Below are 19,217 nucleotides of genomic sequence, written 5' to 3' on the forward strand. Positions count from 1 at the left end.
CAGGTCAAGCCACTGTCTGCAGTGCCAGCATCCCACAAAGGTCCCAGTTCATGTACCAGCTGCCCTACTTCCCCTCCAGCTCCCTGTTAAGACCCAGCAGAAGCAGTCAAGGCTGGCCCAAGCTGTGGACCCCTGACACCCATGTATGAGGTGCATATGAAGGTCTTGGCTGCTGATGTCTCCTCAGCCCACCTTGGCCATGGTAGTCACCTGGAGTGTGATCCAGCAAATGGAAGATATCTCTTACTCCCTCACGCTCTGCCTCTGTCTCTCCTTTTCTCTCACAGATGAGGAGACCCAGAAACAAGAGACACTATGGCAAGAAACTAAAGAAGGGAAGGACTAAAGCACAGATTGTTAATGAAAAGGGCTCGAGGTATGGTGGAAAAGGTAAACTGGAGAAGCAGACAGAAGTCCTATCATGAACATTTTCATTCTTCTAGGAGTAAAATTTTATTTGTACAATTTTATTAGGAATACCAGGAAGGCAGAGGACAGTTTTAAATATTAGAATCTGTATTAAAACAAAAATAAAGGTCCAGTCTGGGATCACCTCGGGCAAGATTTCTTTGGGGATTTCCCCCCAAGTAAACTGTTAAACTCTGAACTCCAACCAGGGGGAGAATCGCAGGATCTGTGGTCTGACCATGTAGTGCACGTATCAGAACTGGACCTACTCAATGGCTAAGATGGAGCAGTAGATGGCATGCTTAGATGCACATGGAGGATATGGCAGTCCATTGGGGCCTACAAATGACATCCGGTATCACAGCAGAGGAAGGAGGGCAGAAAAAGTTGATCAACTACCCCAGTCAAGATTTGACAGCAAATATCTGGGCAAATGGAGACTCTAAGATGGACTATGTCAGTCAACAGATCTTGGAAGGATTTTCTCATCCTTGGATTGGCAAGACTGACAACATTTCAGAACTATCAAAACCAGAGAAGCAAAACCCTCAGAGCATGCTGCACATCAGGGATCCTGGGATGACATCAAGTGGACCGTTCCCCATCCGCATGTGCTAAGGTCTTTGGGAGGCTGGATGCGGCTTCTCCCCTTACCTCCCCACTTTTCTAAGACATAGAAAGAAGAAAAAGAAAACTCAGAAACAATGGTCTTTTCCAATTTCCCCTAATCCTGAACTCTTCTCATCCTGATCAACTATATAAACATCATCAAAAATTAAAAAAAAAATGTTTAAAATCCTGGAGCACTGTGGAGAATAAATGATGGATAACATTAGCTAAAAAGCCTACTGCAGCAATCAGGCCCATGGCCTGGTGGATCAGATGTTAGGTTAGGATCCCCACATCCCATAGCTGGGTACCAAGGTTGGATAGACACCTGAGGCTCCTGATTCTAGCTTTTCCAAAGCACACACTGGGAGGAGGCAAAGGCATGTGGGCATCTGGGGAGTGAAACCACAGATCATAGGGGGATATTTGAGGCTTTCCAAATTATACCATCTCCATTGCAATCAGGACACAGGCATTGATGATAAAGATGTAAATCACCTGCCCACCAACAGTAGTTTGCCAACCAGATAAAAACAGACAACAGTTCAGATCAGGTAACTAGAAACATGAATAACAAAAAGCACTCATACTCAAAAGTACTTAGTAGACAGAATCCAGAAGTACCAGTAACCGAAAAGCGTGTTTCTAGTGTAAAGGTGATGCCCCATACTGGGATAGGTCTCTGGCCTAGTGGTTAACACATCCCTTGGAATGTCCACATCCTGGATCAGAGTGCCTAGGCTCAGTCATGGCTCCACTCCTAATGCCAGCCTCCTGAAAATGTGCACATCGGCAGGCAGTTGACCATGCTTAAGTTCTTGAGTCCCTACCATGCACTCTGGAGAGCTGAACTAAATTCCCAACCCCCTGCTCCGGTCCTGCTCCTGTGGGCACTAGGGGAGCAAAGCAGTAGATAGGCACGTTCTCTCTCTTTTCTCTCTATAACTCTGAAATAAATCAATATTCAAACCCGATGTGATAGTCTAGTGGCTAAAGTCCTCACCTTGCACATGCCAGGATCTCATATGGGTGCCGGATTCTTACCCCAGCTGTCCCACTTCCCATCCAGCTCCTTGGCTGTGGCCTGGGAAAGCAGTTGAGGACAGCCTTGGGACCCTGCACCCACACAAGAGACTAGGAAGAGGCTCCGGGCTCCTGGCTTTGGATGGGCTCAGTTCCAGTTGTTGCAGCCATTTGGGGAGTGAACCAGTGGATAGAACATCTTCCTCTCTGTCTCTTCTTTCTAGATATGCGACTTTCCAATAAAAAATAAGTCTTAAAAAAAAAGTCAATATTCAAAATGTAAATAAAGAAATATTCCTGACTTCAGACATTCATAGAAAATATGTGTGTGTGTGTGTGTGTGTGTGTGTGTATCCAGGAAACCTTTAAAAAAAATCCTCATTTTTATTAAAAATAATATTCATATTACAAGGGCTAGTAAAAAGTAACTTCAACCTCACCCTTCTTTATTTTGGATTCCCATGAACTAGCTATTTCTTCTTTCTCTTTCCTTTTTTTCTAAATTTATGAAATATTTACTTTCCTTATTCCTGTATGACCTAAAAGATAAATTTTTATTCAAAATGATGATATCAACAATGAACAGGACTGCTTCACCTTCTATCAGCTAAAAGGAATGAAAAGTTATATAGAGAGTAGGAGGGAAGAATTAGAAAAATTCCATTATAAGATACATGATCTATCCAAAAACCAGTACAATTTTAAAGTGGGTTTAGATTATTTGCAAACCTTTTCTGCAAGCACTAGGAAATTATCAAAACTAAAATGTAGAAAACACACACCCATTATATCTTACTGTAGGCATATGGAAGCCTATAGGATGTCCAATTAAAATGATTAGAGAGAGAGGGGCTGGTGCTCTGGTAACAGTGTCCCACATGGGGGTCAGGTGGAGTCCCAGCTGCTTCACTTCTGATCCAGGTCTCTGCTAACGTGCCTGGGAAAGCAACGAAAGACGGCTCAGGTGTTTGGGTCCCTGTTCTCAAGTGGAGACCCAGAAGAAGGGTTTCAGCCTCGTCCAGCCCCAACCATTGCAGGCATTTGAAGAATGAGCCAGTGCCTTGAGGCAGGAGCTTATTCTAATCTCCCACATGGGTCCAGGGGCCCAAGCTACATTATACTATATATACTCTCCACTACATTCCCAAGCTCATTAGCAGGAAGCTGGATCAGAACCAGAACAGCTGGGACTCGAACTGGTGTCCATACGGGATGGCAGCAGTGCTGGTGGCAGCTTTGCCCATGACACCACAGCACCAGCCCCTACATACATATATAAATCTTAAAAAGGAAAAAAAGGAGTGGGTGGGTGGGGCTGGGCTTTCGGCCTAGTACTGCCTGGGATGCCTACGTCCTGCACTGCAGTCCCTGTGTCTGTGTCTAGGTTCTACTTCCAACTCCAGTTTTCTGCCAAATGCACACTCTGGAAGGAAAATTACTCAAATACATGGGTCCCTGCAGACGCAATCTTAGATACAGATGGAGTCCATAAAGTAATTTACATACATTACTGGGATTTTTAGTGTTTCTCTCCCATTTTGCCATAAACTCAATAAAAAAAAAAAGAAGAAGTTAAGCATTTCTTGTTCCCCACCAGATAAGATTTAGCCTCTGCATGACACATGGTAAGTAGGTTCTCAACAAACATTTGCTAAATAAAGAAAATATAATGGCCCCTTTTATTATCATTTTGATATTCCCTTCCCTGCTTTACTTTGCCTTGTTACTATTTTTTTTTTTTAAGATTCATTTATTTTTATTGGAAAGGCAGATTTATAGTGTAAAGGAGAGATAAAGAGAAAAATCCTCCACCTGCTGGTTCACTCCCCAAACAGCCATAACAGCTAGAGGTATGTCAAATCAAAGCCAGGAGCCAGGAGCTTTCCCTGGGGACTCCCACATGGGCGTAGGGTCTCAAGGCTTTGGATCATCCTCCACTGCTTTTCCAGGCCATAAGTAGAAAGCTGGATCGGAAGTGAAGCAGCCAGGACACGAACTGGCACCTGTGTGGGATCCTAGCATTTGGAGGTGGAAGATTGGCCAGTTGAACCACCACACTGGTCCCTACTTTATTTCTCTGTAGTCTTCAATATTAATTTGATTTATTCTAACTCTTCATTATCAATCTACATTTTAAAAAAACTTAACAGGCAAAAGAGACAGATGCAGATCTCCTACCTGCTAGTTTATACTCCAAATGCCTGCAATAGTCAAGACTGGCCAGGCCAGTCTCTCATATGAGTGGCTAGGAGTCAACTACTTGAGCCATCATCTGATGTTTCCCAAGGTACATGTTGACAGTAAGCTGGAACTGGGAGTCACACCCATATATGGGTCATGGGTGCTCTGGTTAATGTCTCAACCACTAGACAAAATGCCCATCCCTGAACATCTGTTATTACCATGGATTTAGAGTTACGTAATTTCATTAATTATTACTCTAGAAACCCTCCATAAATCTTTCTATAATGTCTACATTTTAATTTCTCTCCTTCAAAAACACAGATATTATGAGGCCTGATTCCATCAGAATCTTCCTGTTTTCGACAAAACTGTATCTAAAATTCTTAGTAAAGCAGTAAAGTACTCCTCAGATTACCGATGGCTTATCACTCTGTCCATATCTTTGGTTCCACCACACCAGGCTACTTATCTCTTACGCCTCTGTTTCGTCATACTTTTTCTCTTGTGTTCAGCACCTAACAAAACGCCTTCCCCATACCAGCTCAGTAGATGTTTGTGGAAGAGATTATACTGCTTTTCATGATGCAAGTTAAGATTTAAAAAATCTGTTTCATAATTCCAAATTTTATTTTATGCATTTTAATTAGATAATACTGAGACTGATGTTAATATTTTAATCATCTTTTTCCTTTTTTATGTATTTTGTTAGATAGCAATGCTTAGACTGATGTAACATTTTAATTATTTTTTCCTTTTTTTCTTCTCTTATTTTTAAAGTTTTTTTTTTAAGTTATTTTATTTTAATGATACAGACACAAAGAGATGGATGGAGAGAAAGAGTTTTTCCACAGACTGCTTTACTCCCAAACCTCCACAACAGCGTAGCCATGGCAGGCTGAAGACAGGAACTTAATTTGGTTCTTCACAAACAGGGACCCCTATACCAAGGCCATGATCCGATGCCTTGCAGGCAGTTAGCAGGGAGCTAGCTCAGATGCAGAGCCTGGACTCCCACTAGGGAGGCTGATATAGGATACAGGTGTCCCAATCTGCATCTTAGCACTAGCCCCAAACATGTGCCACTTTCCTTATTTTTTTTTATTTGCTTTCAAATATTATTTAAACTTTTGTTAACTGACTTTTAAATTGCATTGAATACTTTCTGTATCCTACACTTTGGTCATTTTTTTTTTAATCTAACTATACACATTCAAAGAGATAGCCTAGGTTTTCTCCCAACACCATCACACCATAAAACCCCTGAAAGCAAGAACCTTCTCTGACCTTAAACCAATATTCTTAGCGTCTAGTACATGTGTGAGCATTAGCTCAGGCACCTTTTACGGCTTTCCTTCTCTGCATTCCCACATTAAGGAGTTGGTAGGCAGATTACCCTTGGGAGAACAATGAGTAAAAATATGCACGATGGTTAGGATCAATTAAATACCACAGGCCAGCGCTCCTGGTACACATAAAGGCATTCTAAAAGATATAAACACAAGTCCCATCTTTGAGGCCTATGAACACACACAACTCAACACATAACTTCAATAGGTATACTACAAGTATGCATTAAATGGCCGAGAAATCTTTACATTGGTAAATTGGTTAGGGGCAGGAGGCAGATAAAGATAAGGAAACCAAAACCCAGACAAACCACAGCAACTTCTTTGAGGCCACAGGGACAGGGGGAAGGGCGTGGCAGCACAGCAGTGACGCTATGTAGGATACCCACGTCCCTTGTCACAGTGCTGACTGCGCTCTGCATACTTTCAATCCCGCTCAGAGGGAGCTCTGGGCCCCTGGCTGCCGATCTAGCCCTGCCCTGGCATTGGAGGAGAAAGCCAGCAAATGGAAAATTTGTGTCTGACCTCTCTCTCTCTCTGATATTTTGGCTTTCAAGTAGATAAAAATACATAGGGGTCTGTGTTGTAGTGGGTTAAGCCACCTGCAATGCCAGCATCCCTTAAAGGCACTGGTTTGAATCCAGCCTGCTCTATTTCCTATTCAGCTCACTGCTAGTGCATCTCAGAAAAGTAGAAGATGGCCCAATTGTTTAGGCCCTTGTACCAATGTGGGAGACTGCATGAATTTCCTATCTCCATTAGCCTGGCTGGTGAGAGTATTTGGGGAATTAATCAACAGTGAAAGATTCTCCCCAACCTTCACCTCTGTCTTTCAAATAATGATAATAACAATAAATTTTTTTAAAAAGATCACAAGACTAGAGATCATAAAACAAGATGAGTTCTATGCTGGTTCCACTATACCACACTCACTATCAGTAATGCTCACAAGGGAATAACAGGTTAAGATTCAGAGCTGCACAATAAAATTGGGAGATTAATGCATCCTTTCCTATTTCCATTAACATAAATAATCAAGGACTATACAATATTGCAAAAAGGTACCATGTTGTTTAAGCAGCTTTCTGGTTGGTTGGTCTGCATAAAAATTATGCAACATAAGTACTGGTCAAATTAATTTCTTTAACAGATTCAAATGTCCCATTCCAACTAGTGTGACTAACTTACTTACAGAATAAACTACTAAAGCTGTATTAACCAATATATTTTAAATTATTACCAGAGGCTTGCAACAAATCTTTTTCAAAGGAAGCCCAGGAGCAGGCATTTTGACATACTGGGTAAAGCTGCCATCTGCAACAGGTGCTAGTTCAAGTCCCAGCTGCTCCACTTTCCATCAGCTCCCTGTAATGCACTTGGGAAAGCAGCAGCAGATGGCCCCACAGCTTGGAACTCTGCAGCCACGAGAAAAACCCAGATAAAGCTCCTGGCTCCTAGTTTCTGCCTGGCCTAACCCTGGCTGTTGCAGCTGTCTGAGAAGCAAAAGGTTAGATTAAAGATTCTCACTCTCTCCTTCTATAATTATTTCAAATAAACAAGTAACTCTTTTTTAAAAAAAGAAGTCCAAGACCAAGAATTTCCCAGCTCTTCCAAAAAAGTGGTATTGTGTAGCCTCTAAGTATCAACATCAGGACAGAGGTAACATCCTCTTGGGAGCCATTACTGCCTGTAGGCTTTTCTACACTTCTCTATATTACCCATGACGTCTGCTACCAAGCAACCACTCGCAGTAATTTGCTTTGCTCACAGATCTTGACCTCTCAGCCCTGACTACTGGAGTAGCGGGTTACTTAAACCTCCCCTCTCCTAGTATAAATTCTTCAGCTGCCACTCTCAATTACACATCAGTCTCTGGTTGCTTCGCTAGCGGTTAAGAACCCAAGAATCTGCTTAGTTCTAACAGCAGTGTAGAAAAGAAGTTTAAAATCTGAAAAAAACACTTAGATTAAGATCCTATTCTAAACTCAAGACTAAAAAAAAAAAAAAAGTGGGAGGTCACAGGCTGGATTTAGGCCCCAAATGGATTTAATGTGAATTGTATGGTGATGAGGAACAAGAGAGGTAGAAGGAGAAGTAAGAGACAAAAACCACCCTCTTAACAGTCTGGAAATTTCACATCTTTATTTCCAGCTTTCATTGAAAATTCTGAAACTCTGGTAACACCAGGCCCAATACTCTCACCATATGACAAACTGCCCAGGGCTATATTACCCATTGCCCCATCACTTTGGGACACCTGCCCTTTATTTAATAGTCCAACCCTTGCTACTGATACCGTAGCCAACTGCCATTTCTATCATTACACTTGCACTTATGCTATTGTTATAAACTCCAACAGATAATGCCACACTTGGTGGATACACACGAATCTTTGAATAGCATAACCCACCCTTCATATGAACGCAGCGAAACAAAACTAGAATCAAAGAAATCTATTTACCTTAATCTGAGTCTGTTCGATGGACTTTTCCCATATCTGCTGGTCATACGCTCCAATCTGCAACAGGGAGTAGGCCATTTATACAGCGCAGAGGAAACGCTCCTATCTAAGGCAAGCCTCCAGAAAGGTCACGGAGCCAGTAAGTATCCAGATGATGACTGGGTAATGTTTGTGCTTCTCAGATTTAAAATAATACCTTGCACAGGCTGATTCCTTCAAAACCCTATATCAGTTAGCTTCAAAATTAAGCTTAAAAACCTAAAGCTCAAGTGAAACGTTCACGTCAAGGCTATTTCCCCCCTTTGAGGAAAACGAACCCCCAAAAGGGTAAGTCAGCAAGACTGTTGACTATACCAGGCTCCCACCGCGCAGCCCCCCGTCGCCCGTTCTTTGGAAGCCCACTAAGTTTCATCATAAGCCAGCGTGCTGGTGGCTGTGCATGTAAGCTGGGCAAGGGGGTCGTGGAAAAATCCTATCCTAGAACCCGAAACTGGCCTTCAAAGGCATAACGACCTCAAGCATCCATTTTCCCATTGATACTGACACATCACAGAGGAATACCCGGCTTCAGCCAACTAACATGATACTCTTCAAAGAAGCCTTTTTGTTTTTTCTCCTGGAGGGGAGGGAGTACCAGAAAACACACTTAAACAAAACATATTGATGTTACCTTCTTTTGGTACCACGATATAGCATCTCTCTCATTTGAGGCCATCTGTGTCTCCAGCCAGGAGGATTTCACTGAAAATGAAGAAAAACCCGTGGGTGAGGCCGGTCCCCGAAGATCACTCTCCCGACTCCTCTCAGCCTCGCCATGAGCGGCTGTTTGCCAGGGAGAAATACAAAAATACTGGCGCAGTGGCGGCCGAAGCCTCGGCAGTATCTGTGAGGGGGGGAGGGCACCCGTCGCGGGAGCAGGCCTCCCCGCCTCCCCGCCGCCCGGCGTCCGGCTCTCTCACCTGACGCCCGCGACCCGCCGGCCGGTGGCCGGGACCGTCCTCCTCAGAGGCCCCCGGCCGGCCGTGAGGCCCCGGGCGAGGCGACCGGCCCTGCAGGCCGCATCTTCCTCCCGAGGCGGAGACGCCGGCGGGGCCGTTACCATGGAGACCGCGGCGGCCACCGGGAGCTCGCTGGCAGCCGACCGCCAGGCAGCATCCTGAGGGAGGGGAAGTCTGTGGCCACCGACCAGGCGCGCTTCGAGGCCTGCCCACCGGGTCACCGGACTGACCAGAAAAATAAGCCAAGAATGAACTGGGGCATGAGGTACAGGGAAAGCGAAGGGATAATCGCTAGCTCGCCAGTCGCACGGCAACGACAGGACGCCCTGTGCCGGGTAGGAATGCTCAGGTGCAAAGTCCCCCAGGGCCCTGGGGAAGGCGGGGCGGCGGCGCTCGTCCTCCGGGACCGGGCCGGGCTGATTCCGCCGGCTGACAGCTGGGCCACCGACGACGTGCGGCCGGGCTCGGCTTGGCTTCCGCTTTCCGGCTCGGGCAGCCCGGGTGGCTCCGCCCCTGGCCCGGACCTTTCCGCCGAGCCTCAGGCCCCGCAGGGGGATGCAGGCGCTGAAGGCCACTGACCGCGAGCTGCACCCCTCTCGTTACCCCTAGGTGCTCAGCCCGAGTCACTGCCTCGGAAAAGGTCTTTGGAGGTCGGCCCTGCTAGGCTGCCCGTTCCGGGTTGGTGTCATTTTATTTTCCCCGATTCCCGATTTAAAACCTGCCCTCCGCCAGCTCGCTTGGAGGTGCTGTTTGTGAATTCACGCTGGCCTGGGACTGCAGGCCTGGCAGGGCCAGCGGATCAAGGCTTACCGACTCCTTGGCGGCTCTGGGACTGGAGTTTTCTGATGCTCAATGGTAAGGGAGGGGGGACATCAAAGCTTAGGCCTGGAGCTGTCTACCATGTGTAAAAGGGAGGTGGCAAGGGAACGGTTTCGCGACGTCAATCAAGCTCTGTATACCCCCAACACACACACACCACCAAGGGCAATTATAGGCCCCTAAGAAAACTGTAGAAGGATCAAGCAGGCCGATAAAAACCAGGAGGAACACTTGCGCTCTAAATTTACTCATGGACAAGTTCGTGTGAATAATGCAAAAAGCGCTTCCTCCTCTTTGTACTTGTTCTGTCTCGTTTGAGTAGGGTAAAAAGCTAATTGAGACACTGTCTACCCTTTGAGAATGCCAGACATTATTTCTTCGAAGCTACTGAATCGGAGTCACCGCCAATTAAGAGGAAAGTCGATGTGGATCAAGGGTCGGCAGAACTAACTCTAAGGTACTGGGGACAGTCGTGGGCAGTCTTTCCTCCTCCGCTCCTGGACAGCTTACTCCCTGCCTCACAGCTCAACAACAGTTCTGCCTGGCTTGGACACAGCGGGAAGCTAGGAGCTTGGAAGTCAGCACTGCATCCATATCCCGATGTGGACTTAATTTAGCCAACTTAACATGTCATTCTTGTGTTAGGGAAGGAATGAATCTTTCTGCCAGGAGCTGGATGCCCGCTCATTCACACCACGTGCCTGAAGTCAGGTGCTTGTTCAGTAAATGTTACTTCCCTTGTTTTTCCTCTCCAGCACCAACGGCAATCTGATTAGCACAGGTGTACCTCAAAGAGGTCATATCAACAAAAAGTGATGAAAAAAAGGATCCACTGGGTTGTGTCATATGACATACATCAGTGAAACCCAAAAAGTCTATACTCCTCGACCAGGATAAAAATTAAAACAGTTCTCTTACAAGCAGATATAAACCAATATAACTAGCAAGAGGCGTAACTGCCCCCAGTGTCAAGTAGGATTTTTTTATTCTCTGAAAAGTTAACTGCACTTCAATATGGAAGGAATTTTCTCCAAGCATGATTGACCTCTTTTTTAGAGATTTTCCTAAAAAACATTTTTAAATAACATGAGGGGGTGATTAGTTCTGATTAAGAAAGATTCCACATATCTAGAATTTACATGTGCTATTCACTTTGTGATAAATCATCAGTAAAGGACAAATCAGACTTTGTTTATTAAAAAAATACTTTACAGGAAAAAAAAATCTCTATGCATTCCATTGTCCTATTTTACAAAGAAATAGCTTAACAATTTAACACACTTAGACAGCTACAAAAAAGCACTGTGTTAAAAGGATTATTATTATTCACACAAATTTAGATTTAAGACTATTCATTAAAAACCTTTTTAAAACACTCGTTAATGTCAAAAAACAAACTAAGGCCACACAACGCAAATAGTCCGCCAGGCAAATTATACATTTCATCTATATGCAAAGACCTCTTAGATAAATTAAAGCCACAGGAAAAAAAAAAGTCTTAGCTGCCAATCAAAATGGAGTTTAGTCACAGAAAACACTATTACATGAAAATTTACAACGTGTGATAGTAGTACATAAGTATTTCTTTAGAGAGAATTGAAAAGTGCTATATTTTTGAGAGACAGTGGTCTCAACTACATGCACAAGTGGATCCTAAAAAATGTCATGAAGAAAAATGGAAGGCCATAATATTTATGGAGAGATACTTGCTTTTAAAGCAACAAACTTTCAAGATGAGGAGACGTTCCTTATGTGCTACAGGAAACATTTGTTCTGTGCATTTCCTCTACTTGCATGACCAATAAATAGAGCTACAACCTGTTTTGAAAATATTATAATCTAGCCCACACGTGAACCTCTGGCATGTGCTAGTGAAAGTTTCCTCCTCTGGAAACCTGTAGCAATGATCCAACAGATTGACTAACACAAACTCAATTATCCTAAAGTATAAATGAAAATAAAATTTCAATGGCAAATACAGATGAAAATATAATGGGCTAATACTAATGATTGAGAATATATTCAGTAAGGATTTTCATGGATTTTGGAGTCTTGTTCCTATATTAGCTTTCATTCTAGATAATAGTATTTATATAGGGAAAGGCAATAAGCAAAAGTCTCTTCAGTCTTTAAAATGACCTTTTATGTCTGTTAAGACTGATGCAAGACATCTTTTTCTAAGATTTAGTAAAGAATTTTATTTAATCAGCTCCTTTTTCCCCCTACAAGAGCTTGTAATATTAGTCAACTGATATTCCAACTGTCTCTAAGGGGAAAAGGCACTTGCCAAAAGTCTTTAATTACAAATAATAAAGTACAAGTTAAAACACATTGTAAGTACTCACGAAGCAAATTAAAAGTACAATTAGGCCTACAGATTCAATTTTAGAGTTAAAAACTTTGGAAGGGGGAAACTAATATGTAGGTTATTATTATTGCTTTATGAATTTGGGATCCTTCTTTGAATCATAATCCTTCCTAGCATATCTTGGTAATTATAGAATGACTTCCAGGGCAGGGGAAGACATTTATCCTTCTTAATGGATACCATAAAATCATTCTTTTATTTAAGGTAGGAATATTCATGTATTGGGTCTTTTCCATAAGCACATTTTAAAAATATCCCTCTGCTCCACAAAATACTAAAACATATACCCACATTCTGCAAGTAATCTCAAGAGTTGGCACAACAGATAATATACCAAAAAGGAAGATCAGCTTAAGTTTCAGTTAACAACTTCACTGCCATCACTACTTTACAAATTAGAAGACGCCAGATTGTTCCATGCCTCACTCTACCAAACCAAATAATTTAATGATTTAGAAAAGTTGCAGTCACTTGTATCAATAAACTAGGATACAGTTTTGAAAGCAGTAAGAAACTCAAAACTGCTTTTATAGTAATCAGTCTTTAAAGCATGCTATTAAAATCTATTACTCACTCACATAGGACATTCAGTGTTTCCAGATACATTACTAGCTAAATGTTTCTCTCCTTTCTATTGCAATTCTAACATACAATGAATTTATTAGTACATGATTTTAAACATTTTTAGTATTCCTTTAATGTGTTTATATTGGAGGTGAGGGTAAATGTTTTGTAAAAGGAAAACAGGGCTTTACTTTTGATTGTAGGTCTTTGCAGATCCGCTGGTTCCTGAGTGATTGTACACAGTGCTGGCTCTCAGGAGACAGTATCCTTGTGTATCAGTAATGACCAGCTTAGATGACAGATGGCATCTGCTGGATGGCAAGTGGGAGATGGGGAAACTGGATCTTGGAAGACAAGTAACATAAAAATAAACACTTTTTGCTTTAACAACCTTGCTCTTCATGATTATTTTAAAAAGCAAATGTTGCCTGAGAAGAATTTTACTTTGCACAGCCTGGTAAAGCTCTATGAAATTCTTCTGGACAGAAAAAAATAAAAACAAGAAGTAACTCAAACTCACACACTTTGTGATTAACCTCCTTCCCCACAAAACAACAACAAAATATACCCTCAAAGGCAGGTCCCTTAAAAACTAGTCTTGATAAACTAGAATTTACCCTAGAATTTATACTCAAGATTTAAAAACACCCCTGCAATAATCACATTATCGTTCATATCATTCTAATTACCTTATTTACAGAGATAACTAAAAGCAACATCACTTCCAATTCATAAATGGTTTACATTAAAATGTTTCCCTATTTGTCTTCACCCTTTGTAACAGAGAATACATACGTACATATATATATATATATATAAGGAATAATACAGGTCCTAACTAATCACTGCAGTATTTGTTGATGGTTACTCTTCTATCGGTTTACACAGTGACCGCTATACTTTGCTAATATGCATTTAACTACACAACAATATTGCACAAAGTAATATTTATATAAGATTTAAACTATTTCAGAATATTTTAGAGAAAATTCATATTTGATATTTCAAAAGATGCAGCTATGTTTTCATGGTGACAGACATTATAAAGCAGCATCTTCTTTTTTTTTTCTTTTTTGCCTATGTTAATGTAGCTATTTCAAATCTCACCATCCAAGAAAAAAAATCTTCAAATTGCACTGAAACCAGGTAGATACAAGAATCTGGTCTTAGGTGTGGGGAGTACTCTTCCTTTAATAAACAAAAGGCCTATCATTGTATGATTAACTAAGAGAAAGCGTGATGTGTATCACATTCACATTCTAAAATAATAGAAAGACCATACTAGCTATATGAATTGTGCCTGTTGGAAAAATTAAAAAATTTAATACTCAGGCACTAACCATTAGGCTACTGGAAATGCTACTGATGAAATCTAGTGCCATATTCTTCATTAGAAAACAGCAACACAGTCATAGTAAATAAACCTAGGCATTCACCAGTTAAAACTGAACTTAAGTTTCTTGACAGCAGATATTTATATTGAAGAGGTTGATGCCAAGTAACCAAAATAGTTTTTTCTAAGTTTGATGCTAAGTTTGGCAGCCTCATCAGAAAGGCTGATATCATTTGAAATCTCCATGTCTGATACTTGTGATCCATTTAGGAAGTAAAAGTGTCCACACGGAATGTGAGGATGCTAGGAAGCAGAACAGTGTGTCATGTCAACATTATCTCTTTTACCTGAAATAATCCTCCATTGCTACCGTATATTCTAGAAAAGATTAATGGACCATGGGTAATGAATGACCAAGGACTATTTATCTTTAGATTTTTTTTTTTAATTGAAATATCCAAATACCCACTGGGCTTTAAAGTAACAGATACAAAAATAAAAGTTTGGATAAGAAAGTGCTGTGCTTTCTCTTTTGTTAAGAAACCAGAGAGCCACTGGATTTTCCTTAGAAACGAGTCATTCTTTGTGGTTAGAACTGAATAACTTAACTTGCCCATGAAACAGATGCAGGAACTCTTCCTGCAACCTATGCCATTTTTACCATGGAAAACTGAATTTTGTGCCATAAAGACACAAGTACTAAATCATAAATGTGATGATAAAAATATGGCAAGAGACAAGGCAAGATAAAAATTAAGGGGAAGTGAATAATTTACCAAATAAGAATCTGTTATTCCAGAGAATTCTCATTTTGATTTAAAGAAGAGATTGAATTGTTACCTCACACCTTAAAACAGAAAGTAGCAGCAGACCCACTATTACATACTGTACTAACAGGATAAGATACAACTCTTAACTTTGCATAATCTGTGTAAAAAAGATATGCTTGACATTTGTGGAATGTCATTTCTCTTTATAGAATTATAGGCAAGATTTCTCCAATAAAACTTAACTTAAGCCAGTTATAAAACTATAACTTCACATCAAAATTTAAAAAAGTTAAAAAATGTGTTTGAATATGTACATATCACACAGGAGTGCTTGAATGTTCCTGCAGCTTGTGTGGCTGGTCAGAGTCCAGTCTACTTTCCACCTTGAAAACTGGAATAGGCTGAGTCTTCTGATCTTGCTGGAGATTAAGTTCTGAGGAAGGTGGGAAGGACGACGAAGCAGTGGTCAAAAGCTGCATCTCTTTGCATGTTTCTTCAGATTCAGTTTTTATTCTCACACACTGAGGGTCAACCTCTAATTCTCGCTTTCCAGGTAAACTACAGTCCTTGGAATTGCTTTCTGTGTTTTGAGTGGCTTCCACAACAGGGTGGTACTGTTTAAGCCTTATATGCCAGGCTAGGCTGCACACTGCTGACACTGTTTTGAACTGATGAATGACATTTCTAGGGATGAAGTAGATATCATTGTCACAGAGTTGAATTCTAGCATAACGAATGCCTTCCCGTCTCATTTGGTTTAGTTTAGCTTCATCCACCCACTGTACACACTGAAGGAAAGGAAAAAATTACATGAGACTTTAGTGTATGTAATAATTCAGGAAAACAAATTTCACAACTTTTTAGCAGAGGGAAACAGTACGTAAAGTTAAATAACGCTAAGTGATATAAAAATTGCTAAAATATCTTGTAATGCTTAAAAAAATTTTGCCACATTTTTTACTACCTTTCTATTAACAAAGTACAAAAAAGTTAGATGGTCTAGAGAATCAAGTAAGTATTTCAAAACACAGTTAAGTATCACTGTTTATTGCCACACATAGGGACAAAATTTTGTCTTGTTCCATGCCTTTCTTAGTTAATGGCCCTTAGTGTTCATGGCCAGAAAAGAGCAGGAAGGACAAGTGAATCATCCCAACCACCTGACCTCCTTAAGACTGAAGGCTCTCAAGCATCCTAGACAAGCTGCTTCCTTCTCTTTCCTATAACATTTAATAAAAATATCTAATTCACCCAATGTATCCAGCTATAAAATGTAAAATAAAACAATATAACAACTTATGTCTAGTATCTCTCGCCCCAAGATTAATGCAGTAGTTGTTACCTGGGAAACTGGAGGTTCATGAAGGTCTAACTGAAGTCTCTGTACAACATCAGCAAAATCCTCAGCATGAAAACAAATCACATCTTTGGTTATGCGTGGCTGGTCACTCCTAATATTGATAAAATCAAGTTTTAGCAACAAGTATCTCAAAATAAAATATCACAAAAAATTCTAGTTTTCTAGTCACTGCAAATGCCACTAAGAGCAAAGAAAAAGATGCAAATTGTCTAAGACTAAGCATACATTGAATTCTTTAATCCATTTTCTCAAAAATGAAGACCAATAAAACAAAAATCTACAAAATTCAGATGTTACAAATTTAAAATACCAATGACTAAAAAGAATAGCTTTCTTTTAAGCCAACTTCCTTTTCAGTTTTCTTATCAGTCTGCAATTCTATTTCCTTAGGCTTATTAAAATACCACAAAGTAAATATAAAATGGTACACCCACTATGGAAAACATTAGTCTGGTAGCTCATCAGAAAATTAATACTAGAGCACATAGGCATTTGGCCTCTTGGTTAGGATGTCAGGTTGGGATGCCTACATCCTTTATCAAATTACCTCGGTTCACATCCTAGCACCACTCCTGATTCAAGCTTCCTGTCCAGATACACCATGGAGGTACAAGGTGATGGATCAAATAGATGGTCCCAACCACCCACACTGGAGACCTGAATTGAATTCCTGGCTCTCAGCTTCAAACTTTCCCAGCACCAACTGTGGTAGACATTTGGACAGTTACCCAGAGGGCTGGAATGCTCTATCTCTCTGCCAAATAATAATAATTTTAAACAAATTAGATTGCTAATGATGCAGTAATTCCACCGAGTATAACACAACCCTTATTGATGTGGTTAGACTGTTGGCTACTCTTCTCTCAGAAACAAGAAGAAAAAAAAAGTTGGAAGCAAGTGTCTCATTCACTTTTCGCCAATCCTCGACCTTCCCCACCCTGATTGGTGATCCACAAGGGTATACATCTATCTCAACTATGTAAACATCATCAAAAATAAAAGATAATATACCCCAAAGACCTAGTTGGAAAAGGTACACAAAGGATATTTGATACCCATGTTCATTGCCAAATAGTCTAAAGATATAAACAACTCAAGTGTCTAGTAATGAATAAATGGATTTCAAAAATGTGGGGTGCATCATAAAAAGGACTGTATTCAGCCTTAAGAAGGAAAGAAAGTCTGAGACTTGCCAATATGAATTACATGGATATTTTGCTAGTTATATAAAGACAAATACTGTACGGTATCCCTTATATGAGAGATCTAAAGTAGTCAAATTCATACAAACAGTAAAATCACAGTTACCAGAGCCAGGGAGTAAAAAGCACAGGGGAGCTGTTTAATTAGGAAGTACAGGGCTTCAGTTTTATAAAATGAAAAAATTCTGGAAATCTGCTTTACAACAATGTAATTATAACACTAGAGTATATACATTTTCAAAAGAGATTATTTGTTGAAAAGTGATAGAAAAAAAGGGAAGAGGGAGACAGAGACCAGGAGCTACATCTGGGTCTCCCCATGGGTACAGTGGCCCAAATACTGTGTTGTTGTGTATTGCCTGACCAGTGCATTAGCAGGAAGGCCAATCAGAAGCACAGAGAAACTAGGGCACTTCGACAGGGGCTGTGGCTATCCCAAACCAATTTAACCTGTGTTACCACAACACTCACTCCTACAATAGGTATTTTCAAATGTTCAGAGGCAAACATAATGTGTGTCTTACCAAATTTATAAAACTGTTCATCAACCTTTTAAATGGAGCCCACATTTTCTTAGACACGATTAATGAACCTTGTAGTTGAGTTCCACTAACTTACCATTCACCAAACTGTACAGCTTTCAAAACCCCAACAGCAGCCGTACTCTGCCAGTCAAACCCCTGACCTACATGATCAGCATGAGCTCTTGTCCTATCTTCAAAGAGAACTTCACGGGGCTCACTGGTCCGAGGTAGGTACTGGAGATTTTTAATTTCATTCATTGATCTAGAGTTGATATGTTGCAAGGAAAGGGGAAAAAGACAAACATTAATAGCAGTGAAAATAAAATCCTATTAGACACCAGATTTAATTTAAGGTGGGAACTGAAGGTTCAGTGATATTTACCACTAACATTTAACATGCTATATTGTAATGTCAATGATTACCTCCCTTCCTCCCTTGAAGGCCATAATAAAGCAGAAGCTATACCTTTGATTAGGCTCAAATACAGTATTTGGACATGTAAACTTCATTATCCTGTGACAAAAAAGAAAAAGGCTAGGGCTTTGTGTGTCTTTACTCTTACCCATCTTTATTTTCCTCAAAATATTTTATGAGACTTTTCTACAGAAATTTATTTATCAGGACTGGTGATGCTGCCATCCCATACGGACACAGATTCACATCTGATTGTTCCACTTCTGATCCAGCTCCCTAATAATGTGCCTGGGAAAGCAGCAGAGAATAGCCCAACTCTTTCAAATAAAAAAATAATCTTAAAAAAAAAACCTATGTATGTGTATATATGTATTTACTTGCTTATTTGAAAGGTAGAGTGAAAGGGGTAGAGAAAGAAGTATTTTCCATCAAGTGATCATTCCTTGAGTGTTCACAATAGGTCAGGTCTGGGCCTTTCCAAAGTAAGGAGCCAGAACTTCATCTTGGATCTCCCACCTGCATTACAAGAACCCAAGTACTTGGGCCATCATCTACTGCCACTTGGCCATGTTAGCAAGAAGCTAGACTAGAAGCAGAGGCAGGACTTGATCCCAGCCACTCCGAAATGGGATGCAGTATCCCAAGTGGCAGCTTCACCTGCCTGCACTACATTGCTTGTCCTAACCCTATTAGATCTTAATTCAAAATGAGCATTCCTATGATCTCCACACAGTAAAATGAAAGGGAAAGACTTCAAACTCATATTAAAAGTGGGGGAAGACAGTGGTACAATGGATATAAGAATAAATCCAATAAATTGAACACTGTTAGTG

General features: G+C 40.8%; 2 protein-coding genes across 4 annotated transcripts in view; both read right to left on the reverse strand.

Annotated features, from left to right (window-relative positions):
• The window catches only part of PHTF1 (putative homeodomain transcription factor 1), a 45,846-nt gene extending 36,986 nt beyond the window's left edge, over positions 1-8,860 (reverse strand). For both annotated transcript variants that reach the window (XM_040998960.1, XM_040998959.1), the window contains exons 1-2: positions 8,702-8,860; positions 8,032-8,088 (exon numbers count right to left, since the gene is read on the reverse strand). In XM_040998960.1, the coding sequence (XP_040854894.1) occupies positions 8,032-8,088; positions 8,702-8,746 (102 nt within the window). In that variant the 5' untranslated portion in view covers positions 8,747-8,860. The remainder of the gene's footprint in view (positions 1-8,031; positions 8,089-8,701) is intronic.
• Positions 8,861-11,018: 2,158 nt separating this feature from the next.
• The window catches only part of RSBN1 (round spermatid basic protein 1), a 50,993-nt gene continuing 42,794 nt past the window's right edge, over positions 11,019-19,217 (reverse strand). The window contains exons 5-8 of one of the 2 annotated variants that reach the window (XM_040998962.1): positions 18,064-18,231; positions 16,226-16,334; positions 15,198-15,671; positions 11,019-13,124 (exon numbers count right to left, since the gene is read on the reverse strand). In XM_040998962.1, the coding sequence (XP_040854896.1) occupies positions 15,201-15,671; positions 16,226-16,334; positions 18,064-18,231 (748 nt within the window). In that variant the 3' untranslated portion in view covers positions 11,019-13,124; positions 15,198-15,200. Of the gene's footprint in view, positions 15,672-16,225; positions 16,335-18,063; positions 18,232-19,217 lie in introns of both variants that reach the window. The other variant, XM_040998961.1, reaches the window with a different exon arrangement.

This window comes from Ochotona curzoniae, unplaced genomic scaffold (genome assembly GCF_017591425.1).
Source record: "Ochotona curzoniae isolate NIBS_2020 unplaced genomic scaffold, NIBS_Ocur_1.0 scaffold_1037, whole genome shotgun sequence".
NCBI classification, from domain to species: domain Eukaryota; kingdom Metazoa; phylum Chordata; class Mammalia; order Lagomorpha; family Ochotonidae; genus Ochotona; species Ochotona curzoniae.